The sequence below is a fragment of the Cryptomeria japonica genome, chromosome 7 (genome assembly GCF_030272615.1).
Source record: "Cryptomeria japonica chromosome 7, Sugi_1.0, whole genome shotgun sequence".
Taxonomy (NCBI): Eukaryota; Viridiplantae; Streptophyta; class Pinopsida; order Cupressales; family Cupressaceae; genus Cryptomeria; species Cryptomeria japonica.
The window spans coordinates 106,500,436-106,521,512 of record NC_081411.1 but is presented as its reverse complement, the minus strand read 5'-3'; the positions used below and the strand labels follow the sequence as shown (position 1 = coordinate 106,521,512).

At 40.3% G+C, this 21,077-nt stretch overlaps 1 protein-coding gene across 3 annotated transcripts in view; it reads left to right on the top strand.

The window, feature by feature from the left end:
* LOC131045062 (uncharacterized) overlaps positions 1-21,077 on the top strand; it is a 235,450-nt gene that overhangs the window by 22,407 nt on the left and 191,966 nt on the right. For all 3 annotated transcript variants that reach the window (XM_057978578.2, XM_057978579.2, XM_057978577.2), the window contains exon 2: positions 20,409-20,981. In XM_057978578.2, coding sequence (XP_057834561.2) covers positions 20,409-20,981 — 573 coding nt within the window. The remainder of the gene's footprint in view (positions 1-20,408; positions 20,982-21,077) is intronic.

Here is a 21,077-nt window from a genome sequence, read left to right as displayed (position 1 = left end):
GGAGCAGTTTACACTGTAGTCAATCTGCTAAATCGGTCACCTACACATGCCGTTAAGAAGACTACTAAAGAATCTTGGTCAAGACGCAAGCCTAAAGTGGGCCATTTGAAAGTCTTCGGTTCTACGGCTCATGTATGGATTCCAAATGCTAAGCGTGCTAAGCTAGATTCAAAGAGCCAAACACTTATGTTTATTGGTTACATCGACAACCACAAGGCCTACAGTTTGATTGATGTGGAGACAGATCGTCTCATTTTTAGTTGTGATGTTGTGGTTGATGAGACTATTGGTCCATTTATGCCTTCTACTACTCCTAGTCCTGCGACTCCGTCTATGCAGACTCTTGATGTTGGTGTTCGTCTTCCTCTTGGTTCCCATGATGGGAGGGCTTTAGAGCATTCTGACTCTGAAGATGAGGACTCTATCGATCCAACACCACCTGATTTTCCACAGGATTCGCATCTAGATGACTTTGTTCCGGAAACTCCAGGGGATGTTATTCCTCCAATGCTAGATGTTGGTACTTCTACCCTCTGGCCTAAGTGGTGGGCCAAGACTATCAAAGATCTTCATGATGATGAGCTTATTGAGAGCAGATCCGCTCGCAGAAAGAGAAAGCAACAGAATACAGTCAACTTTGTACTTATGGCCAACATTCATAGCATCCATGAGCCTCAGACATATTCCGAGGCTAAAGGCATTCTTGAGTGGGAAAAGGCTATGGAGACTGAATACCATAGTCTTTTGAAGAATCACACTTGGGTTCTTTCTGATTTACCTCCTAGGAAGAAACCTATCAGCTGTAAATGGGTTTAAAAAGTCAAGTATCATGCAGATGGTACTTTGGATAAGTAGAAGGCCAGATTGGTTGCTCGGGGTTTTACACAGCGGGAGGGAATTGACTATGAGGAGACTTTTGCTCCTATTGCCAAAATGAGTAGCATTCGTCTTCTTCTCGCCATTGTAGCTCAGTTTGGATGGAAACTTCACTAGATGGACGTTATGAGTGCATTCCTCAATGGTGACTTGCAAGAAGAAGTTTATATGACTCAATCTCCTGGCTTCAAGGTTCCTGGTAAGGAACATGAGGTTTGCAGATTGGTAAAAGCCCTCTATGGCCTGAAGCAAGCTCCTCGGGCTTGGTACTTCAAGATTGTTCAGTATTTGGTTGAACATTGTTTTCAGCGCAGTCCCTCTGACACTAATCTGTACGTCAAACTTTCCAGTGATGAGATCCTTTTTCTTGTTTTCTACGTGGATGACTTGATCATTAATGGAAATTCAGCACATTTGATTGGCGCAATCAAACATGACTTGTGCCAAGCTTTTGACATGACAGATTTGGGGCTTCTCCATTATTGCTTAGGTGTTGAAGTGTGGCAAATTGATGACAGTATCTTTATTTCACAGTCCAAGTATTCTCGCAATTTGCTGGATAAGTTTCGAATGCAGGATTGTAAACCTGCTTCCACACCTATGGAGAAAGGGTTGAAGTTATTAGCCATGTTTGATTCACTTGCAGTAGATGAAACAAAATTCAGACAACTAGTAGGCAGCCTCATCTACCTCACTGCCACTAGATCTGACATCTGTTTTGCTGTCAGCGACATCTCTCGCTTCATGACAGCTCCAAAAGCTAATCATTGGATTGCAGCGAAGCGAGTGTTACAATATGTGAAAGGCACTTCAGACTATGGCATTCTGTATAATAGGTGCAACAATCCAAAGCTGATTGGTTATATTGACTCAGATTGGGAAGGATGGGTGGATGACAGAAAATCCACTTCTGGGTAGGTATTCAGTTTGGGTACTGGTGCTGTCACTTGGAGCAGCAAGAAGCAACAAGCCGTGTCTCTTTCCTCGACCGAAGCTGAATACCGTGGAATAGTCAAGGCCGCATGTGAGACAGTTTGGCTCTGAAGGATGCTCTTTGACATGTAGATGCCATAGACAAGTTCTTCTCCCTTGTATACCGATAATCAAGGGGTGCTCAAATTGGCCAAAAATCCAGTCTTCCATGAACGTACCAAGCATGTCAAACTTCATTGTCACTACATCTGCCAGCTCGTAGAAGACGGATCAGTGTAGTTGCAGTATGTTCTGACCGCGGATTAGACTGCGGATATTCTCACCAAGTCTATGAGCTCGGATAAATTTGTAAAATTCAGGGGGCAACTTGGTGTTTTTGATAGATTGACCATTAAGGGAGGGTATTAGAATAATAATTTCTTATATTGTTAATGGTCAACTTAGGTTGTTAGATTTCATTAATGTCTACTGCAGCTGTTAGTTGTCTTCATTTATATCTACAGTGTTTTGTCAATCATATATATTGTAACATTTTCTTAGTTAATACATAGAAGATTTTTACCAGTTCATTATCTAAACAACAAATGTGAGTTTTGCACCTCGTATAATGTGCCTTGAAGACAAAAACGACACATTTAAACCAAAATTTTGTAAGGGTTGTCACATTTTTGAAAATTCAAAAATGAGGACAACAAATATGAGGATATTAATTTAGTATCTTTTGTTCGATAAATATGATTTGCATCAAAACTAACAAGATATCAAATTAATATTATTTTCCCAAATTGTTTTGTGTTCCTGATTTATGATTTTTGGACAGTAGGGCTTACTATATTTAATAAGTTGTTATTTTTGGAAAGGGGATGTGACAATATTGCCACATCCATGGCCCCTATGGACTCATTGCACCAAGACATCCATTGTCTTCTAGACATAGCTACTTGGGATTCATATCTTGCAAACATATAATCCTTGTTGGTGGAGTCTTAGATTGCAGATTTGAAGGATTATCTTGAGGACATCTCTTTGTTGATAGTTACATCATTGTTGGTAGCCCATCATTATCATCGTCTCTAGAGTTTTTTGTACAATAGTCTTCACAAGTTTTTGGATTGACATCATCTCATTCCAACATGTGGACATTTGAGTAGTTTTCATAGGCACACATCATTTGGATTTGGATTCCACATTCATCTAGTTTGTGGGAATGGCTTCTCTAATCACCAATGCATTTTTTTCTTCCTTAGGGGAGAAATGTCGTTTGTAGGCAGTGGATCAGGTTTTGTCATTAAACTTTCATCATTGGCATAAGAGCTACTACTTTATGGAGGGGATTCATATCCTTATTTTCTCTCTCCTATTAAGAGGGGCATCTATTGTACTTGTGTGACATAAGCAATCCTTGGGTGGGGGAGGGGAGGGGTTACATCGAGTCCTCCTTCTATCCTTCTTTCACTAGTGCAGTTAATTAAATTTTCTTTCTTTTGGAGAGGAATTTTTTTCCATGTGGTTTTCTCTTTTTCTCCTATTATGAGAGATTTCATTTTGTTTGTATATGGGTAATTCGTTAGGTCTTGTAGTCTGGATCCATCCATTCATGCATTCATACATTCATCTTTGCATTCATTCATCATTAGGAGTTATTTTCTCTCTCCTATTAAGGGGGCCATCTGTTGTACTTGTGTGACATAAGCAATCCTTGGGGGCGGGGGGCAGAGGGGAGGGGTTACATTGAGTCCTATCCTTCTTTCACTAGTGCAGTTAATTAAATTTTCTTTCTTTTGGAGAGGAGTTTTTTTCCATGTGGTTTTGTCTTTTTCTTCCTATTATGAGAGATTTCATTTTGTTTGTATATGGGTAATTCATTAGGTCTTATAGTTGGGACCCATCCATTCATGCATTCATACATCCATCTTTGCATTCATCATTAGGTTTTTAGCTTCTACCTAAGTTTATCTTAATGGGGGGTGTTGGAGTAATTAGGTAATTACCTTAGTAATTAATTGATCAATTGTTAATTACTTAGGTCCCTTGTTACTTTATTACACTTAAGATAAGCTTAAAAGCGTTTTTCTATATTTAGATTGAGCTATGTTTAGGTCATGTTGTCTCATAGAATGGATGAGTCATAATATAACTTAATCCTCACCCAAGGTTTCATCTAGGGTTTTATCTTTATGCTTTTATAAGAATTCATCTTTGTACATTGTAATCATATAGTTTCATTCAATCAATCAATACATGCATACCATCACACGTTTTTGAATTCATCTCTCTCTTAAGGTTGCACAACACATAATCACGGTTTTTCTTTTCAAATGTGATAGCAATTTTGGTTGCAGGTGGTTTTTGAGAGTTGTGGGATTCACTATCAACTCCAACACAAAGCATGGAATTGCCTCTTTGATCATAACCTATTACCATTATTGGTTCTTCCAAAGTTGTTGTACTTGATTTGTACAGGTTTTCCTCCTGGATACTTTTTGCAATGGACTTTGCCTTTGCATCTTTTAGAACACAAACCTGACCATCAAATTGTGTTGATATTCCTCTTACAATAATCTTAGTAATTGCTAGAAGATTCTTAGCTAATGCTGGAACATGCTATACATTATGGGCTTCGTTATACTCAACATGAAGCATTTTTAATAAAATGTTTACTACTCAAATCATTACAAGACTATTGTTATTACCAAAATTCTTACCCTTGGGAATCTCATTGTATGTCATGCCCAGTTTTTTTGGTGTCATATGTTATGTTGCTCTCAAGTCCAAATAGCAACAGTTTGTAGATTATGAACTTGTGGGTGTAGTGATTGCAAATATTTGATTTTTCTTGCTACATGAAGCTACATTTTCTTTTCCTTTCTTGTTATCTCTTTAACCCATGCTAACAATTGTAATGGAAGCATTTTTGGGGCTTATTTTTTTCTCCTCCTGTGTGCCTTGAATATTCTTTGATATTTTTTGAGGCACTTTGAGACTTATTTTCTGTTTTCTTCTTTTCCTTTCCATTATATCGCGCTGAAAACAGTGCTATACAAGTCTCAACATTCAATCTTGCATCCTTCTTGGTTCTTTTTGAAGTAGTGAAGCTGTTGCATTCTGCAAATTGATATTGGTCTTAGTGCTAAGGGCTACCACTAATCTTGAATAGGATTCTTGCAAACCCTTGAGAAGTATCGTCATTACATCTTCTTTTAGAATCACCAAACCACATGCTGCCAGCTGGTTTGTAAAAAACTTAAACTAACTCATGTGGTTTGGAATACTTTGTGATTCCTGTATTTTCAATTGAAAAATTTCTTTTGAATATTTGGTTCAGTATTGACACTTTTTGATTCATACATTTGAGTTCCTTGATCCTAATAAACCTTTATTGTATTTGACTCGTTGACATGTAGAATCACATTATTGCTCAAATTAAGATTATACAAGAGCTATCCTTGCCATCTCATATCTCGTACTTGTTGATAGCATCTGCATCTCATGTAGGAGAGAAAGTAGGAGAGCAAGTCTTCATCAAGTGGTACCCAACTCCAATGTCAAGAACCAAGTCTGGAGTGGAGGTCCAACGATGTATACATCGAGTGGTACTGTCCATAAGGATTCAAAGAGGACATGCAAGACTGAAACAAGACTCCAACAATTGAAATTTTTTGATATGCAAGTTTTTCAAGTTTTGACTCCCCTCCATATGGGTCCACAAATTGGGAATATAGGCATGCACTAGGGTGGAACATGCAATTTGCAACTCCCTCCAAGATTAACTCATACAAATTCTCTATTCCAAGTGCGTAGATTGCAAGTGAATACCTTATGTGGCTAGTGAAGTCATTTACATCATAGTTACAAGACTTGAACTTGGCTTTGATTCAACAAGCTTATTTTTGTCCCAGACTTAGACCTGGCACTCAAACTTGGCCAAGACTAGGCACATTGAAACAAACATGACATATAGATATTGTTAAGGTAATAAAACTTGTATCATGAACCATCCAATAAATAAAATTTAAAGACACAATAAACTAATCAAATAGAATCTACTATATACAAGTATATATCAATTACATGAGTATAAGAATGGATTTTAGCTGAATGAAACAACACACACATATTATCAATCTTGCAAGTGTATATAAAACCCATGGCATCAAAACAAATATCAAAACTAAAAATGTAAGTCTATGGCTCAAAAGGGCTTGCATCACTTGTCCCAACATTCATAGCTATATACAAGTACTTTGTGGGCATCTAAGATAGGCCCTTAATGATGACACGACTCTGATATCTACCTATGTATCAGTGACATTGACATCCAAGGGGGTTTCTTGTACTCTATTCTCCAGCTTTAGCATGGCTACTACCTCTACTTCTAGATTTCTTTGATCAAGGCCCTCATTGAAGATAGGATCCTTAATCTTGGTGATTTAATTTGACTGTGGAACAACCTCCTCTAGAGTGAAGGGAGATAAGTCTATTCCCAACATCTGTTTGTGATAGAGGTAAAGGTTGTAATGAATATAAACAAGATAATTCAACCTTTGCTTTGACACCTTGTTGGAACTTTTGGAGTGTGTGCTCAAACATACTGTAATTGTGCTCACATCCTGAAGGGCTACATGGTTGCCTCAAGAAACAAATTGAAATGCTCTAAAGATTATTTTAAGTTCATAGGTTTTAAGTTTTTCATCCCTTTTCTTTTACCTTTTCTATATCTTTTTACAACTGTTGAACAAGTCAACCTATTGGGACTCATTGCATACCTCGGTTGTGAGTTCTTGGGCCTTGTTTTGACCACCTTGCACAGGGACTTGCTAAGTCTTGGCGAGTCTTGTAACACTGCACCACATATCTTGGGTGCCTTTGAGAGACAAATTGATTGAAATTTGATTTGAATTAACTTTTTCAAAGGATTTGGAGCCAACAAACAAAAGGAAAACAAATTATTTGTTTATAGTTGATGTCGGATACTCAATTCCCCAAGATGCTCCTATGTCAATGGTTAATGGGAAAATGATAACATGTTAAAAATGTGAAATTTGGATTTAGAAGTTGTAGGTTCATATCCATAGGCACGGAAATGGTGTGGGTCAATTTCACACTTGTGGATCTGATGCAAGGTTGCAATGGTGGACTTAGTAGGCACACCCTAAGCTCTTGGGATGTGTGAAAGGGGAACAAATTCAGTAGAGTTATTTATCAACTTCGATGTAAAAATAAAACTGGTCAATGCATAAAGATAACATGCTCACTATCGGTCAAAAACATAAGCAGAAACATCATGGGTATGATATTTTCACCATTCCACTTGATTAGATTTGAAGATGTAAACCTCTTCTTTGCCTTTGCCAATATACTCTCTATCATCATTCATTTGCTTTTTAATTGCAATTTGAGGCTATACATATTCTCCATAGTACCCAAACATTTAATGGTGGCCTCTCCTAAATGCAGTGGTTGCACTGCTGCTCATACAGATGCGGCAAAATCAAACAGTGATGCAGATGATGAAAGGTGATGAAAGGGTTACTTTTGAATCATCAATACATCAATCAGTTTTGGCCATTGCTAGATAACAATTCTCAATCACGAGAAATGAGCAAAGTCCAGAATTTCTTTGTCAGATGGCAAATTCTTGGAGTTTGCAAATCTCCAAGGAGAGAATAAGATTGTTGTTTGTTTTTGGTGAGGAACACTGGTTTATTGGAATAGTGAGGGCTTATTCGTTGCTGATAAATCCAAGATTACCATTTCTCAATTTAAGTGGCAGAATTTAATCTTTTATGCTTTCTCCATCTGCAACTTTTCCTCCATCACTGCACAGCCATTAGTTACAGATGGCTCTAATACCATGTGATGAAGAACACAAGGTTTGGAAATCTAAGTGAATTGCAGTGAATTCACCCAAGGGAGTTATCTGATGCAAACAAAAGTTTGTGGATTAATTGACCACTTTAAACTAATGAGCAATCAATGATTATAAGTGAATGGAATAATTAAATATTCTTAACATTTCTATGAATTTCATGTTTTTAAAGCAGTACTTATTTTCAGCGTTCCACCGGCGTTGGGGGTGGGGGGACGCGGGGACCAAGGGCCTAAGTTTGGGGACGACAGGGGGATGGCAGCGGGGGGGTGGCGGGGTGGTGGTGCTGATATAGTTATACATATACATATAGTACTTGAAAAACTAGTTTTGAAAAGATGTATGACAGTATAACAGTATAAGAATTACATTTCAAATGAAACTATAGGAAATTTGAAATACTAAATCTAAATACCAAGATTTCTTCAATGCTAATTGCTGATTGCTAAATAAAATTTGACAAATGAAATTGTCAAATTTGAGATTTCTATTATATTGAAAAAGGAAAATATGAATATCTGATGCCATTGCAAAGTCTATAATAATAAAGATGATTACATGATTCATCATTACAATGAGTAGCCAAATACAAATATTAATAGCAATAGCGTTACAAAAGAGACTAGAGTCAACGACAAAATGACAAAACTCAAAATGTAGCTAATGGAGGCCTCTAATCATCTGTGAACTCCTCACTGGAATTGTTGGACTCCTGAAGATCAAGATCCCTCAAGCTCACACCAACTAGCCCTGCATTTGAAGTGGTAGGATCATCCTCATCAATCTGTGAAGGCTCCTCTGGCTCTACATCCCATCGTGCCGCTGGGCTCTCTGTTGTCGGCATAAATTGCCTATTGTTATGTTTGATAATATTTGTTATCCGACAAGGTATTAATTAATTGTATTGAGTGGGTTGTCAGTCTCGGGTGGTTATGTGTCGGTTGGTTGATGGTTGTGTACCTCTTGGCAACCGTTGGGTCCTTTAAATATGTTGTGTACTGTCAAGGAAGGGGGATGGTATTGTCGGATCTAGTGTAATCCTTGGCCGACCATCTTTGGTCTCTTCTCTGTAATAACTGAATGTGCGAATAAAGATATATTTTCTGTTGTGTCTGGTATGCATTGTCATGTACATTATTATTTCCTGTATTTAATTTACCAGTTGTACCAACAAACATTTTGGTGCCATTGTCTTAAAAGAAATCGGGTCAGCCTTGAGTGATTAATGTCTGTAGATCCCATCAAAGGTGAGAAGAGGCCACAGGGTGGTCAAGACCAAGCGATTAGTTGATCTGCCGACCCTCGGTTGGAGGGAGCACAGAGACGAGTCCAAGCTTGGAAGTACTTGGAGTGTTGGGACGCTGGAGGTGGATGTGTAGAGGACGCGCGCGTGTCTGAGAGTGCAAGGAAAGCATTGGAATGTAGCGGTCGAAACAGTTCACTCAGGTCTGACACACCTAGAAGTACTCGAAGTGTTGGGGACGCTGAAGGTGGACATGTAGAGGACGCCTGCGTGGCCGAGAGTGCAGGGAAAGCACCGGAACGTAGCGGTCGAAACAGTCCACCCAGGTCCGGCACACAAGGCGAATACACATGTACCTTTCGAGTGAAAATAATGTTGAACACCCTGGAGAAGCAGAAACTGCCAAAGTTCACGGGAGATGGGTCGAAGGACCCGGTATGGCATTGCAAAACATGCATAACCATTTGGGAGGCAAATGGCCAAGATGACAGGGACTACTGGCTGAAGGCATTTCCCGCCACCCTTCGGGGGATCGCCATTGACTGGTACATAGACCTCGACGCCCAACACAAGACGAGATGGAGTGATCTAAAGAGGGCGTTCCAAGAGGAATTCAAACTCTTGAGGGATGATAATGAGATCGTGGCTGAAATCTATAATACTAAGCAAGGGAAAAATGAGAGTGTACGCGCTTACAATCGTAGGCTCAAAGAACTGTTGAACAAGATGGAAAACCAGCCAACCAACGGGTTGAAGAAGAGGTGGTTCACGGAGGGATTGATACCCTCACTGCGCAAGAAGATGAAAGTAGTGCCTCCATCTTCATACGTCGATGCGTACAATTGAGTGATGGACATCGAGAGTGAAAATAAAACCCCTCCCGAGAGAAGAGGAAGACCAATGATGATGAGAGCACCGAAGGTAGCAGTGACGAAGAATCCAAAACCGTACGAGCCCTTCGACGGGATATGTTGAGAATGATGAAAGAATTGAAGGTTGAGAAAGGAACCAGCAATGAAGGTAATGAACTATGGTCTATTGAGTGCAAAAGGGAGGGGCACACGAACGGTAATTGTCCTAGAAATATATTTTGTGAAATTTGCCAAGTGCTGGGGCATTCAATCAAGGAGTGCCCGTACAATTTGAAGATGAGAATTACACAAGTACTCTTCACACAGGGAGAGTCCAGCCCATCGAAATCACATAATGTATTGCAAAGTGGTTATGGAAATCAACGAGGGAGAAACCAAATACAGTATGACTCTAGAGGACATCCTATCATACAGTGCCGACAATGTAGTGAATGGGGACACTTTGCGACAGACTGCCATAACAGGAAAGACAACATACAGTTATTGTGCAAATGGTGTGGACCAGGTGACCATGAAGACACCAACTGCCCGAATCAGAAGGGTATTAATATGCTGGACGTGGAGGAACAAGCGGACGTAGTTTTGGCAATCACAAGAGCACAACCAAAGAAGGCAATGTATTCAAACTTTGGTACGGTAAAGGAGCAAGCCTAAGTAGAACAAGTGTTGGTGAAGGAACAAGTAACTTCCAATGGAACTGCAAGTATGTCTTTGCGAAAGTCAGAGAAGAACATAGTCCGACAGGTGCTACAAACAACTGTACCCATCAAGGTGGCAGATCTTCTTCAAACTATGCTGCAACTCAGAATGGCAATTGCCAACATAGTCAGTGACGACACAATCTTCTAGAAACAATGTAAGCCACACGAGGAGGAACTGACGGGAAAACCATCAGTCGAAGGTAATAAGTCCAGTGATCCAATGTTGTTGACAGTGAGCATCGGGAGGAAGCCGATGGTCGTCGAGATGGAAATAATGGGGAAGAAGTTGACAAACACCATTGTCGACGGAGGCTCGGGAGTAAATGTACTGCCAAAAGACACATGGAAATGTCTGGGGAAGCTGAAGCTTTGGCCGCCAGCCTTCCACTTGGTAGGTGCCGACCAACACGACATCCAGCCGTTGGGAACATTGATGGCACAAAAAGTAATGATTGGGACACGACAATTTTTCTTGGACTTTGTAGTTATCTGGTTACAGAAGAAGGCGTACGATGCACTCCTCGGGAGGGGATGGTTGGTTACTGCCAAGGCGAATCATAACTGGAAGCGAAACACACTCTCAATCGAGAGTGACGGGAGGAAGCACGTCATTGACTTGAGGAACCAGGCGGTGAGTGAAAAACTGGAGAGTTAGGTATGGACAGAGGAAGGAAAGGCACGAAACCCAATGATGAAGGGGTGCTCAAAGTAGAAGATTTATTTGAGGGTGAGACGAGTTCTCTTAATGGATTATTCCACTAGCAAATGGAGGATTATTAAGTTTTCCACCCCGAATGTAACATGCTACAAATTGGCCAAATTGAGGAAGTACAAAGTCCGTTGTACGATATTCATCTGTGCACATCCGATGTTGGTGTGTCTGGGTTGTACAAACAGTTACCAAGTGAGCATGTACTGTATGAAAAGAGGCCGCCGAGTGGAAATGGGGAAGTATCTAAGGTGTACAAAGAAGAAAAATGGTTCACATCAGCCGAAAGTAATTCAGCTGTACGGTTCAGAGCAAACAAGAGCAAGTTGGGTCCTGAGAGTCCAGGTTGCGTCGACGTAATGTGGTTACCACACGAAGCTAAGAGCCCCAGCTACACCGTACAAGCTAGAGAAGTCGAGTGTTGGAGATCCGTACGGTCAAGGGAGAGCCGGGGAAGCAGACTTGATAGCAGGACAAAATCGAGAGAGGGAAGGGACATTCCCATCCAACCACAAGAGAAGTCGAATCCGTACAGTGCAGGTGAAGAAGCAGAAATACCATATAGTGTACGGTCAACACGTACTGTCAGCACACAGGCGCATAGCAAGGCGAGGAGTCCGTATGGCGTACCTCGTTCAATCAACCCGTACGGCGTACCTCATTCAATCAACCCGTACGGCATAGCTCATCCACCCATTCCGTACGACATACGACATACATTGCATAGAGAACAGGGTGCGGTGTACAGTAACACCGTGAAACCGTACGACGGATATCACACAGGAGGCATCGCACGACATATAGGGAAGCTGTATGGATATCATTCAAGAGGCATCGTACAGCATACAGGGAAGCCGTATAGACATCATACAAGAGGCATCGTATGACATACATGGAAGTCGTAGAGACATCGTACAAGAGGCATCGCATGGCATACAAGGAAGTCGTACGAACATCGTACAAGAGGCATCGTATGGTATATAGGGATGCAATCAGGGAGAGGTCGTTCGACCACACTATAGGTACGACAACCAAAGGCGGAGGCCATACGACAACCAAGAGAAATCCGTACAGATCATAAGAGGAATACCGTACGGTTAAGGAAGCAGTATATCAAAAAATCGAAGGCATCAACTTTGAGTTGGATGAAGGGAGTCTCAAGCCACACACCTATGCATCGTACAACCAAGAGAGAAGCACAAGCCTGTACAAAAGAACAAGTCTATACACAAGGAGGATAGGCCCATATGGAAGGAGAACAAGTCAGAAAACACAATACCCGTATGGGAGAATGCACCTTGATCAGAATTTTGACTTCATTGGCCTCGTTCCTGATGTCTTAAAAAAGAAGAAAATTGATGCACGCCATGGAGTTCCGTGTGGGTTTGAAGGTTGTAATTTGTTGTTGGCGGCGGGGGCGTTGCCCCTCAACCCCGCAAGGGGCTCTGCCCCTTGACCCCACTCGTGGTGCTGCCCCCAGACCCTCACAAGGGGCGCTTCCCCTTGACCCTGTTGGGGGCGTTGCCCCAAACCCCCATTTGATTTGGCAGGTACACGACAAGTTGGGGTTGTCCAGTCGAAGTTGCTGTTTGTTGCTAGTCTTCCCAAATATTACTTGATGTTTGCTTGTCATCTGGAAGACGACTTTTTCTTTTGGGGGGGATAATGTTGTTGGCATAAATTGCCTATTGTTATGTTTGATAATATTTGTTATCCGACAAGGTATTAATTAATTGTATTGAGTGGGTTGTCAGTCTCAGGTGGTTATGTGTTGGTTGGTTGATGGTTGTGTACCTCTCGGCAACTGTTGGGTCCTTTAAATATTTTGTGTACTATCAAGGAAGGGGGATGGTATTGTCGAATCTAGTGTAATCCTTGGCCGACCATCTTTGGTCTCTTCTCTGTAATAATTGAATGTGCGAATAAAGATATATTTTCTGTCGTGTCTGGTATGCATTGTCATGTACATTATTATTTCCTGTATTTAATTTACCAGTTGTACCAGCAAACACTCTCCTTGTACACAAGTGTCTTGCGGTCCATGAGACGCAAAGCACTGTGTAGAGCCACAAGCTTCTCTTCTCTCTTAGAGGTAAGTCTGTTTCTCTTAAGAGAGTGGATGAAGCTATATGTAGACCAATTCCTCTCAGCAGCTAAAGAACTGGAAACTTGGGATAGCAGACGGATGGCTAGAGTGGTGGTCAAAGATTTCGGGCCATGACAATTCCACCACAAAAGTGGGTCCTCCTGTGCCATAGTTTCTATATCCATCTTTGCCGCATCTGAATAACCTCTAAGAGTGACAAATCTTCCCCACTTAGTGCGAATTGAGTAGGCATCTCTGGAATCAAACATCTTCTTTACACCTAAAGAAACCCGCCTTCACCTCATCATCCTGAATCAGTGTCACTCTACCCGGTCTAGCCTTGTACCACTTAGGATTCAAGGCAAAGGCACCCATATGCAAAGGAGTGTTCAACTTGTCCCATCTACACTGAATGATAGGCCGGATTTGCTCATTGTAGAATGCTAGAGAGGTGTCCTTCACTCGCATTGCAGCCCTCATCTGGTCAAGCATAGAGTCAATGCACTCATACACCTCTCCAAGTTTAGGTGCATCCCCATCCCCATATCTGATCACCTGGAATACTGGAGAAATGATGGAGACAATGTATTCGCATCAGTCCAAAACACATCACTCTTCACTATCTCCTTCATCCTTTTGCCCCGCTTTGTCTTGGCCTCAGCCCACCTATTCCACTCATTAGTCATAACCATGAGTTGCAATGCCTCTTGCAACTCAATCATTCTCTCCAAGAGAATGAAATAGGATGCATATCCGGTCTCAACTGGTTTCAAGAACTCCTTCTTCGCGAAGGTCCTGAAGAGTGCATGTGAAGTGTGGTGGTTGCAGATAAACATCTGCACATCTCTCGCATCGGTGACTACTCTAATCCAGCCAATCTTCCCCATGTCCTTGAGTGCATTGATCATGGCATGCACACAACATGGGGTCCACTAAATGTGTCTATAGGCTGCCTCAATGAGTCTCCCTGTTGCTCTACACACATGGGCTGCATCTATCACTACTTGGATCACATTTTGTGGCCCAACCTCCTCAATAGCCTCCCTGAGAACCTGAAACTAGAAATCAACATCTTTACGATGCCCTGTACAATCAACTGCTCTAAGGAAGTATGGGCCCTCTGCACATGTGACCATGATGTTGATGAGTGGACGATGGCTAATGTCCGTCCACCCATCCATAACTATGCTGCACCCCGATGCCACCCAACATGCCTTCATCTTCTCCATTAAAATATTTATCTTGGAATAACATTTATCCAAAATCAAGGTCCTCATTTTCGTCTCCCTTGGTGGCACATAAGATGGTCCTCCCTTCATCACCATAGCCATCATCTCCCTATAATAAGGAGACTGTGTAACATGAAATGGAATGCCATTGGCAAAGAAGAACATGCCAATGGATTCATCTATCTCATCTCTTAGCTGCACATTAAACATATAAGCAATGGGGTTACTCTATGGTGTCTGCAACCTACGTTTCCCTGCCCTGGCGGCAGTAGAAGTGGAAGTGGATGGAGATCCAAACATCATTCCTCCCGTCTGCGAAGCGGGAAGCATGAGAAGTATGTGGTGGATTCTGGCTGTGCTGAAGGGCTGCCCTAGCAGACAAAGTAGTAGGCATTGAAATAATTGTGTCATCTGGAACCCCCCAAAGCCTGTTAAACTCAATTCTGTACTTTATATTTTTTAGCTTTCTCCAAAAACTTACAATGTCTCACACCTTTTCTTCTCCAAAAAAGAAAGTGTGCATTCATCCTACTAATGCTACCAGACCATTCAGTGTCACAAATGTTGCACTTCCACTTCCTTGTTCCCCCACTTGAATGTGATGTGCCTTGTACTGATATTCTTGAAGCAAACTGTTTGAGAGGAGACTTAGGATCAAAAGGACCCCTAGCATACGGTGCCAACAACTCTGAAGGGCAACCAGTACTAGTTGGTGCACTCGCCATAGAACTAGATTGGGGTCCAGGATCAGCCCCATGGTCACCCCCCTCATTTTTCAGGTTCAAATTCTGAATCATTCTCACTATGAGAATGGTTCCATCTCATCCTCACTCATGCCTTGGAAACTCATTGTGAAATTGACACTGCATTTCACAAAATAAAAATAAAAATAAAATCAGCCTAGTTTAACAAATAAATTTATTTTCCTATCAATCTCAAAATGAGATTTGATGTTGAATCTTGAGGGCATCATCATTTTGCTCTCAACATTCAACATCAAATCTCATTTTGAGATGAATAGGAAAAAAAAACAAATTTAAAGCGAAACAAACAAAGAACCTAAAATGACATTGAAAATTAGAAAATAAAACCAAAAAAACAAGAAAAACCCTACCTTGTGCTTGAAAATTCTCTCCAAAATGTAGTAGAATGTTCTTCCTCCTCTTTTTCTTGCTTCTTCTCGCTCCTATCACACTCGCAATCACTTTTCTCACCCCTTCAATCAGTCTTTTACAATTTTTTCCTCCTCTTTAGCTTGCTGGAAAAAAAATCAGTCTTTCAAAATGAGAGTGAAATCAACAAAAAACATGCCCATGTCCAATTAGGGTTACCCCTTAACCCCTAAAAAAGTCACTTTAAAAAAAAAAAATTAATTTTAAAACAATGCAAATACGTGGGGCGACGAGAGACGTTTGGGCGTCTCCTCGTCCCTCGAGAGACGTCTGAGACCGGGGAGACGTGGACCTTGGGAGACGCGGAGACATCTCCCCGTCTCTGGCGGCGGTGGCGGGGGACGTGTTGACGTGTATTTTGTACACTATCAAACACAGAATAAAATACCCAAGGGTACCTTATCCTCTCTTGAATAAAGCCTCTGATTGCTGAAGATATCACGAAAAAGGATCAATCAGGATGACTCCAAGGTTCTTGTATGTAGGATCTCTACGTGTGGATAAGCTCTTTGTGGTATGATGTGATTTGCTGGAATCACAAGGGGACTTACACTTGATGCCTGAACTTCTGATTTGCTTTGAATATTGCTGGAACACAGGCTCTTACTAGCTTTGACTTGAAAAAAAGGAAAAAAAAAGATGAGGGCGAGGAAAAGATCTAATCCTAACACTAAGAATGTAAGAGCAATGAATGATTTTTGATGAAATTCTAACTAAGTCTTGTTTTGACATCGCAGGACCATCTCCACTAGGTTAGTGCGATCTTCGAAGGAAAGCTTTATGATGTTCAAATCATCACTGCAGGCATAGACACCATCAGGTTGATGCATATCGATGAAGAAGCGACAATTGAAGTTAAGCTTAAGCTGAATGATTCCAGTTGACTACGCAAGGCAAGTCTGCAATCAACAAACTGCTAGTAGTATGGATGTACGAATTCCACCATCAATCAAGCACATTTCTTCCACTCATCTAATAACATGAAATCAAATATGAGAAGTATAAAGACCATGCAAATTGTCAAATCAACCCATAAATTTCACCATTTCTTCAATGAAGTTACAAGTCTCTTACAACAACACCTTGGCAACAATCTTTGCCTTCTCTCTCTACTCTAATTGCTATTCTATCTTATTACTTATCTATATCTCTTATCTATCTAATGCCTTTACAAAATGAAGAGTCGGGGTTTATATAGTGCCCACAATACAATTCGATGGCTAAGATCAATTTGAGATCAATGGCCAAGATTCAATAATGAAAACCCTAATTAGGGTTTGTTACAACCATTACATAACATTTAATGCTTGACCAATGATAAAATTGTATTGCTTGGACACATGTCCTCTCTAGAAAATTCCACCAATGGATAGTTGGGGTAGGTACATCGGAGTTTGTGCCACCTTCCATGAGTTAGGTACATTGAATCTGGACATGCTGAGATGGACCACACTGACTGGAGAAGTGATGACTAGGATGCCACCTCGTCTGACACTTGTAACTTGGTAAATATTCAACTTGATGTTGTTGAGAAGCTAGCTTTAATTAATTCATCTGGAACTATCTGCTTCTTCAACGAACCCTTGTTCTAACTTCTTGTGTCCTTGATGTGCAGGATGATTGATGTACCTCGCCTTGGAATATTGGATTGGAGAAGTCGCCCTTGATGACGTTAGTCCAAAGAAAGCCGTCCTTGTCGATGCTAGGCTGGAGGAGGTCGCCCTTGTCCTTGCTTGATTGTCTTTGATGAGAACCTGCCGACTTGTAGATCTTTCGAGCTTGGGAGTCGCCATCTTGACACCTACACAACATTTCACAATTAATAATATATCTTGAAATCTAAAAATTAAACTTTAAAAGGAAGATTCAAGATTTTAATTAGGAAACCTCATGATAAATCTTGAGTTATCATTTCCTAATTTAGGACTTTCAAAGCAAAATTTAAATCTTCAAAAATGGTGCGAAGGTGATTACGCCATACCTCCACTTGGGAATTAATTCTAAAAAATGATGTAAAAATAGATGAATTTTGCTAGGAAGATTAAAGCGAATTTCCAGATCTTGAAGAAGCTAGTGGAAGCGAATTTTGCTTGGAAAAGAACTCCACCTTCCACTAGCTTCTTCAAGATCTGGAAATTCGCCTTCAAATGTCTTCAAAAATCTGGAAATTATCCTCCAATCTAGCAAGAAATACGCCTCTCCAATAGCCTTCAAGATGAATTTTGCCTTCCTTAGTCTCCACACTTCGTAGAAATTCGCTCCACACAAGCTAGATTTCGCACCTCCTTCCTTGCTTCACCAAATCGCACTTGAAACAATGAGTGAATGATTTGAATAATGAAAAACACACTCCAAATATATAGAGTGCTCACCATTTCACCTCCCCGTAGGCCGACTTGATGAAAATAGGCCAAAAAAATAAATAAAACTTAAAAAGGAAGAGGCCGACTTAATTAAGCAATAAAAAATGATACCTCAAGCGCTCTTCTTTTTAAATTTTAATTTAATAATAATTAATTTTGAAATGCCTCAATTAATTAAAAAAATGATTTTCCAAGGCTCAAAATTAATTATTAAATGCTATGAGCTTTTCATTAAATGCCAATTTAATTAGAATTTTTAAAAATATTTCGAAGTTTTTTGGCGAACTTGGCATCTAGTGCGATTTGCTAAAATAAGGCAAAAAAATAACGAATTTTGATAACTTCGCTCTGGTCCCTTGGAGAGGGACGGGAGCACTTTTGCAATTACAAGCCAATTCATCCTTTGTAGGCCACTCAAGTTATATTCAACGGGCAAAACATACTTCCCTTGACCTCTTCAAATCGCGAAATCACTTAAATCTTGCAAGGATAATGCAAATTTGGAATTCAAGCTCCGGTCCTTCAGTGAGGGACGGGAGCGATTTTGCAAATCCAAGCTTATCCGTCCTTTGTTAGGCTTCCAAACTATCTTCAACGGGCTAAAAATGCCTTCTTTCATTCGTTTCAATCACAAAACTTGCTTCGTCCTTGCAAGAAAATTGCACTTTTTAGAAAATCGCTTTGGACCTTCAGCAAGGGACAGGAGCGCCTTTTGTCATCTTGGTATATTTCCTTGCTTGTGGACCACTCAAATTATATTCAATGGACAAAACATGCCCTCCTTGATCTCTTCCAATCATAAAATTGTCCTGATCCTGCAAGGACAGTGCAAATTTGAAATTCAAGCTCCGGTCCTTCAGTGAGGGGCAGGAGCGAATTTTGTCTTCTAGGCCAAAATGCTTCACTTTTCATCTCGAAATGTCTTGGCTAAGGAAGATATCATCTTGTTACACGCCATGAATAAAAGTTCAAGTCTAAGAAAGGTCTAAAAATGTGTATATAAAGAAAATCGCTCTGGTCCCTTGGTGAGGGACAGGAGCGGTTTTACCTTTGTAGACAAAAACTCCATCATTTCATTGTCTTTGATCAAGTCTGGATGCTCTATCATGCTCATTTCGTCCTTCACCATGCCTTTGATGTTTCAATCTGACCAAACAAGGCCAGGAATGGCTCAAATAAGTATTTTCGCCCTGGACCCTTGGTGAGGGACAGGAGCGCTTTGCCTTGGTCCCTTGGAGAGGGACAGGAGCGAAATTCGCTTTGGATCCTCAGCGAAGGACAGGAGCGAAATTTGACTTTTTGAACTCTCTATCAGGATAATTTTTATGGAATATAACATTTAAGTATAAGTGACATTTATATTCCATATATACTTTCAGGATGTTTGAGAGTGGTTTCAGACCTCCAGGAGTTATATTGCAAAATCTAGTTTTTTGAGGTTTTTCAGTTTCCAGACTCAGTCAAATTTCAGGATCAGGACATTCCAGACTTAGCCAAATTTCAGGATCAGGACTTTCAGACTTAGCCAAATTTCAGGATCAGGACTTTCAGACTTAGCCAAATTTCAGGATCAGGACTTCACTCAAGCCGGACTTGCTATCCTATTGATCTCCCCGACAACACTCAAAAATGCAAAGGCTAACTAACAAAACCCTAAAAGACCTAAAAAAAACAAACCCTAAAAAGCAAAAAACAGGGGTCCCCATTTGCAATGGGGCGATGTGTGAAAACGTCACAACAGGACGTCGCGTCCCCATCCAGTAGTCGACGTCTCCGAGACGCGGCCAAAATGGGGGGGGACGCGTCCCCTTGGAACACTGCTTATTTTTGGCCTTAAAATTTCATTTAGCATATGTTTTTACTGTACACAAAATATCATTCTTGACTTCAAGGATTATTCAGCATACAAAAATTTCTGTTTTTCTTTGATCTATGTATTATTTTACTACAAAATCATTATTTCCACCATCTTTCATTTGTATCGACAGTGCTTTTACAGTTCGTTTTTCCCAAAATTCATTATTTTTGAAGATGACTGAACGGAAGGAATGATTTGTACTGACAGTACATCTACAGTTGTTTTTTCCAATTTCTATTACGTTTGATGATGACTGAATATTGTGATTGAGACTTATGTATTGATATGGCTGAGAAAATTTCTAGTTGAGTTTGACTGAATTAATCTATTTATATCTTTATTGTTTTCATATAGATGCAAATGGTAGCCAATCCATCAGAACAGTAGCTTTTGAGCATACAGATGAACTTGCTTTTACAAATTCTAGTAATTCCTATGTTGGATTAAATGGTAAAGAGACATTTAAATGGTAATGGAGACTATTTCCTGCTTTTCAGGTTGATCATATTCCAGAGAGATTTACGTCTGTAGGAGAATACCTTGGCTCATTTGTTTGGCCTCTAATTGAAGAAATGCGAGCAAAACTCCAACAGAGTCTGGAATCTATATGTCAAGCACAATATGCAATAATGAAATTTCAGGAAAAAACACAGCTATCAGAAGGTGTAATAGGGACATATGAGATGCTTATTGACAGGGAGAATGATACAGGAGACAACAAGGAGAAAGAAAATTTGAAGTTGAAATCAATGGATATTCTTATGCTATCCAAAAAATTACCTGAGAATCTGGATTACTTGTATGATGATTACTTGTTAGCTTTAGTCCATAGGACTGACTACGATGATACAACTCTGGATGAATTGACAGTGAACGTGAAAGTGAAGGCATATGTGCGCTATGGTCATCCCTTTACATCAACAAATTACAATATGAATACTAAATACTTTGCTTTCAATCTCAGCAGTATCATATCATGTTCGAGAATTTGGAATGCTTTACATACTCATTTGGGAGTTAAGGAACAAAGTACGGCCATGCTCTGTAAGGCAATATATCTGAATAGAGAGGTATGTACTTCAATTTTTTAGAGTTTTATGCATATCCTAATTAATTGTTTGGTCATGTTTTATGAAGACTGGAACTACATTTGCTTGCAGACAATC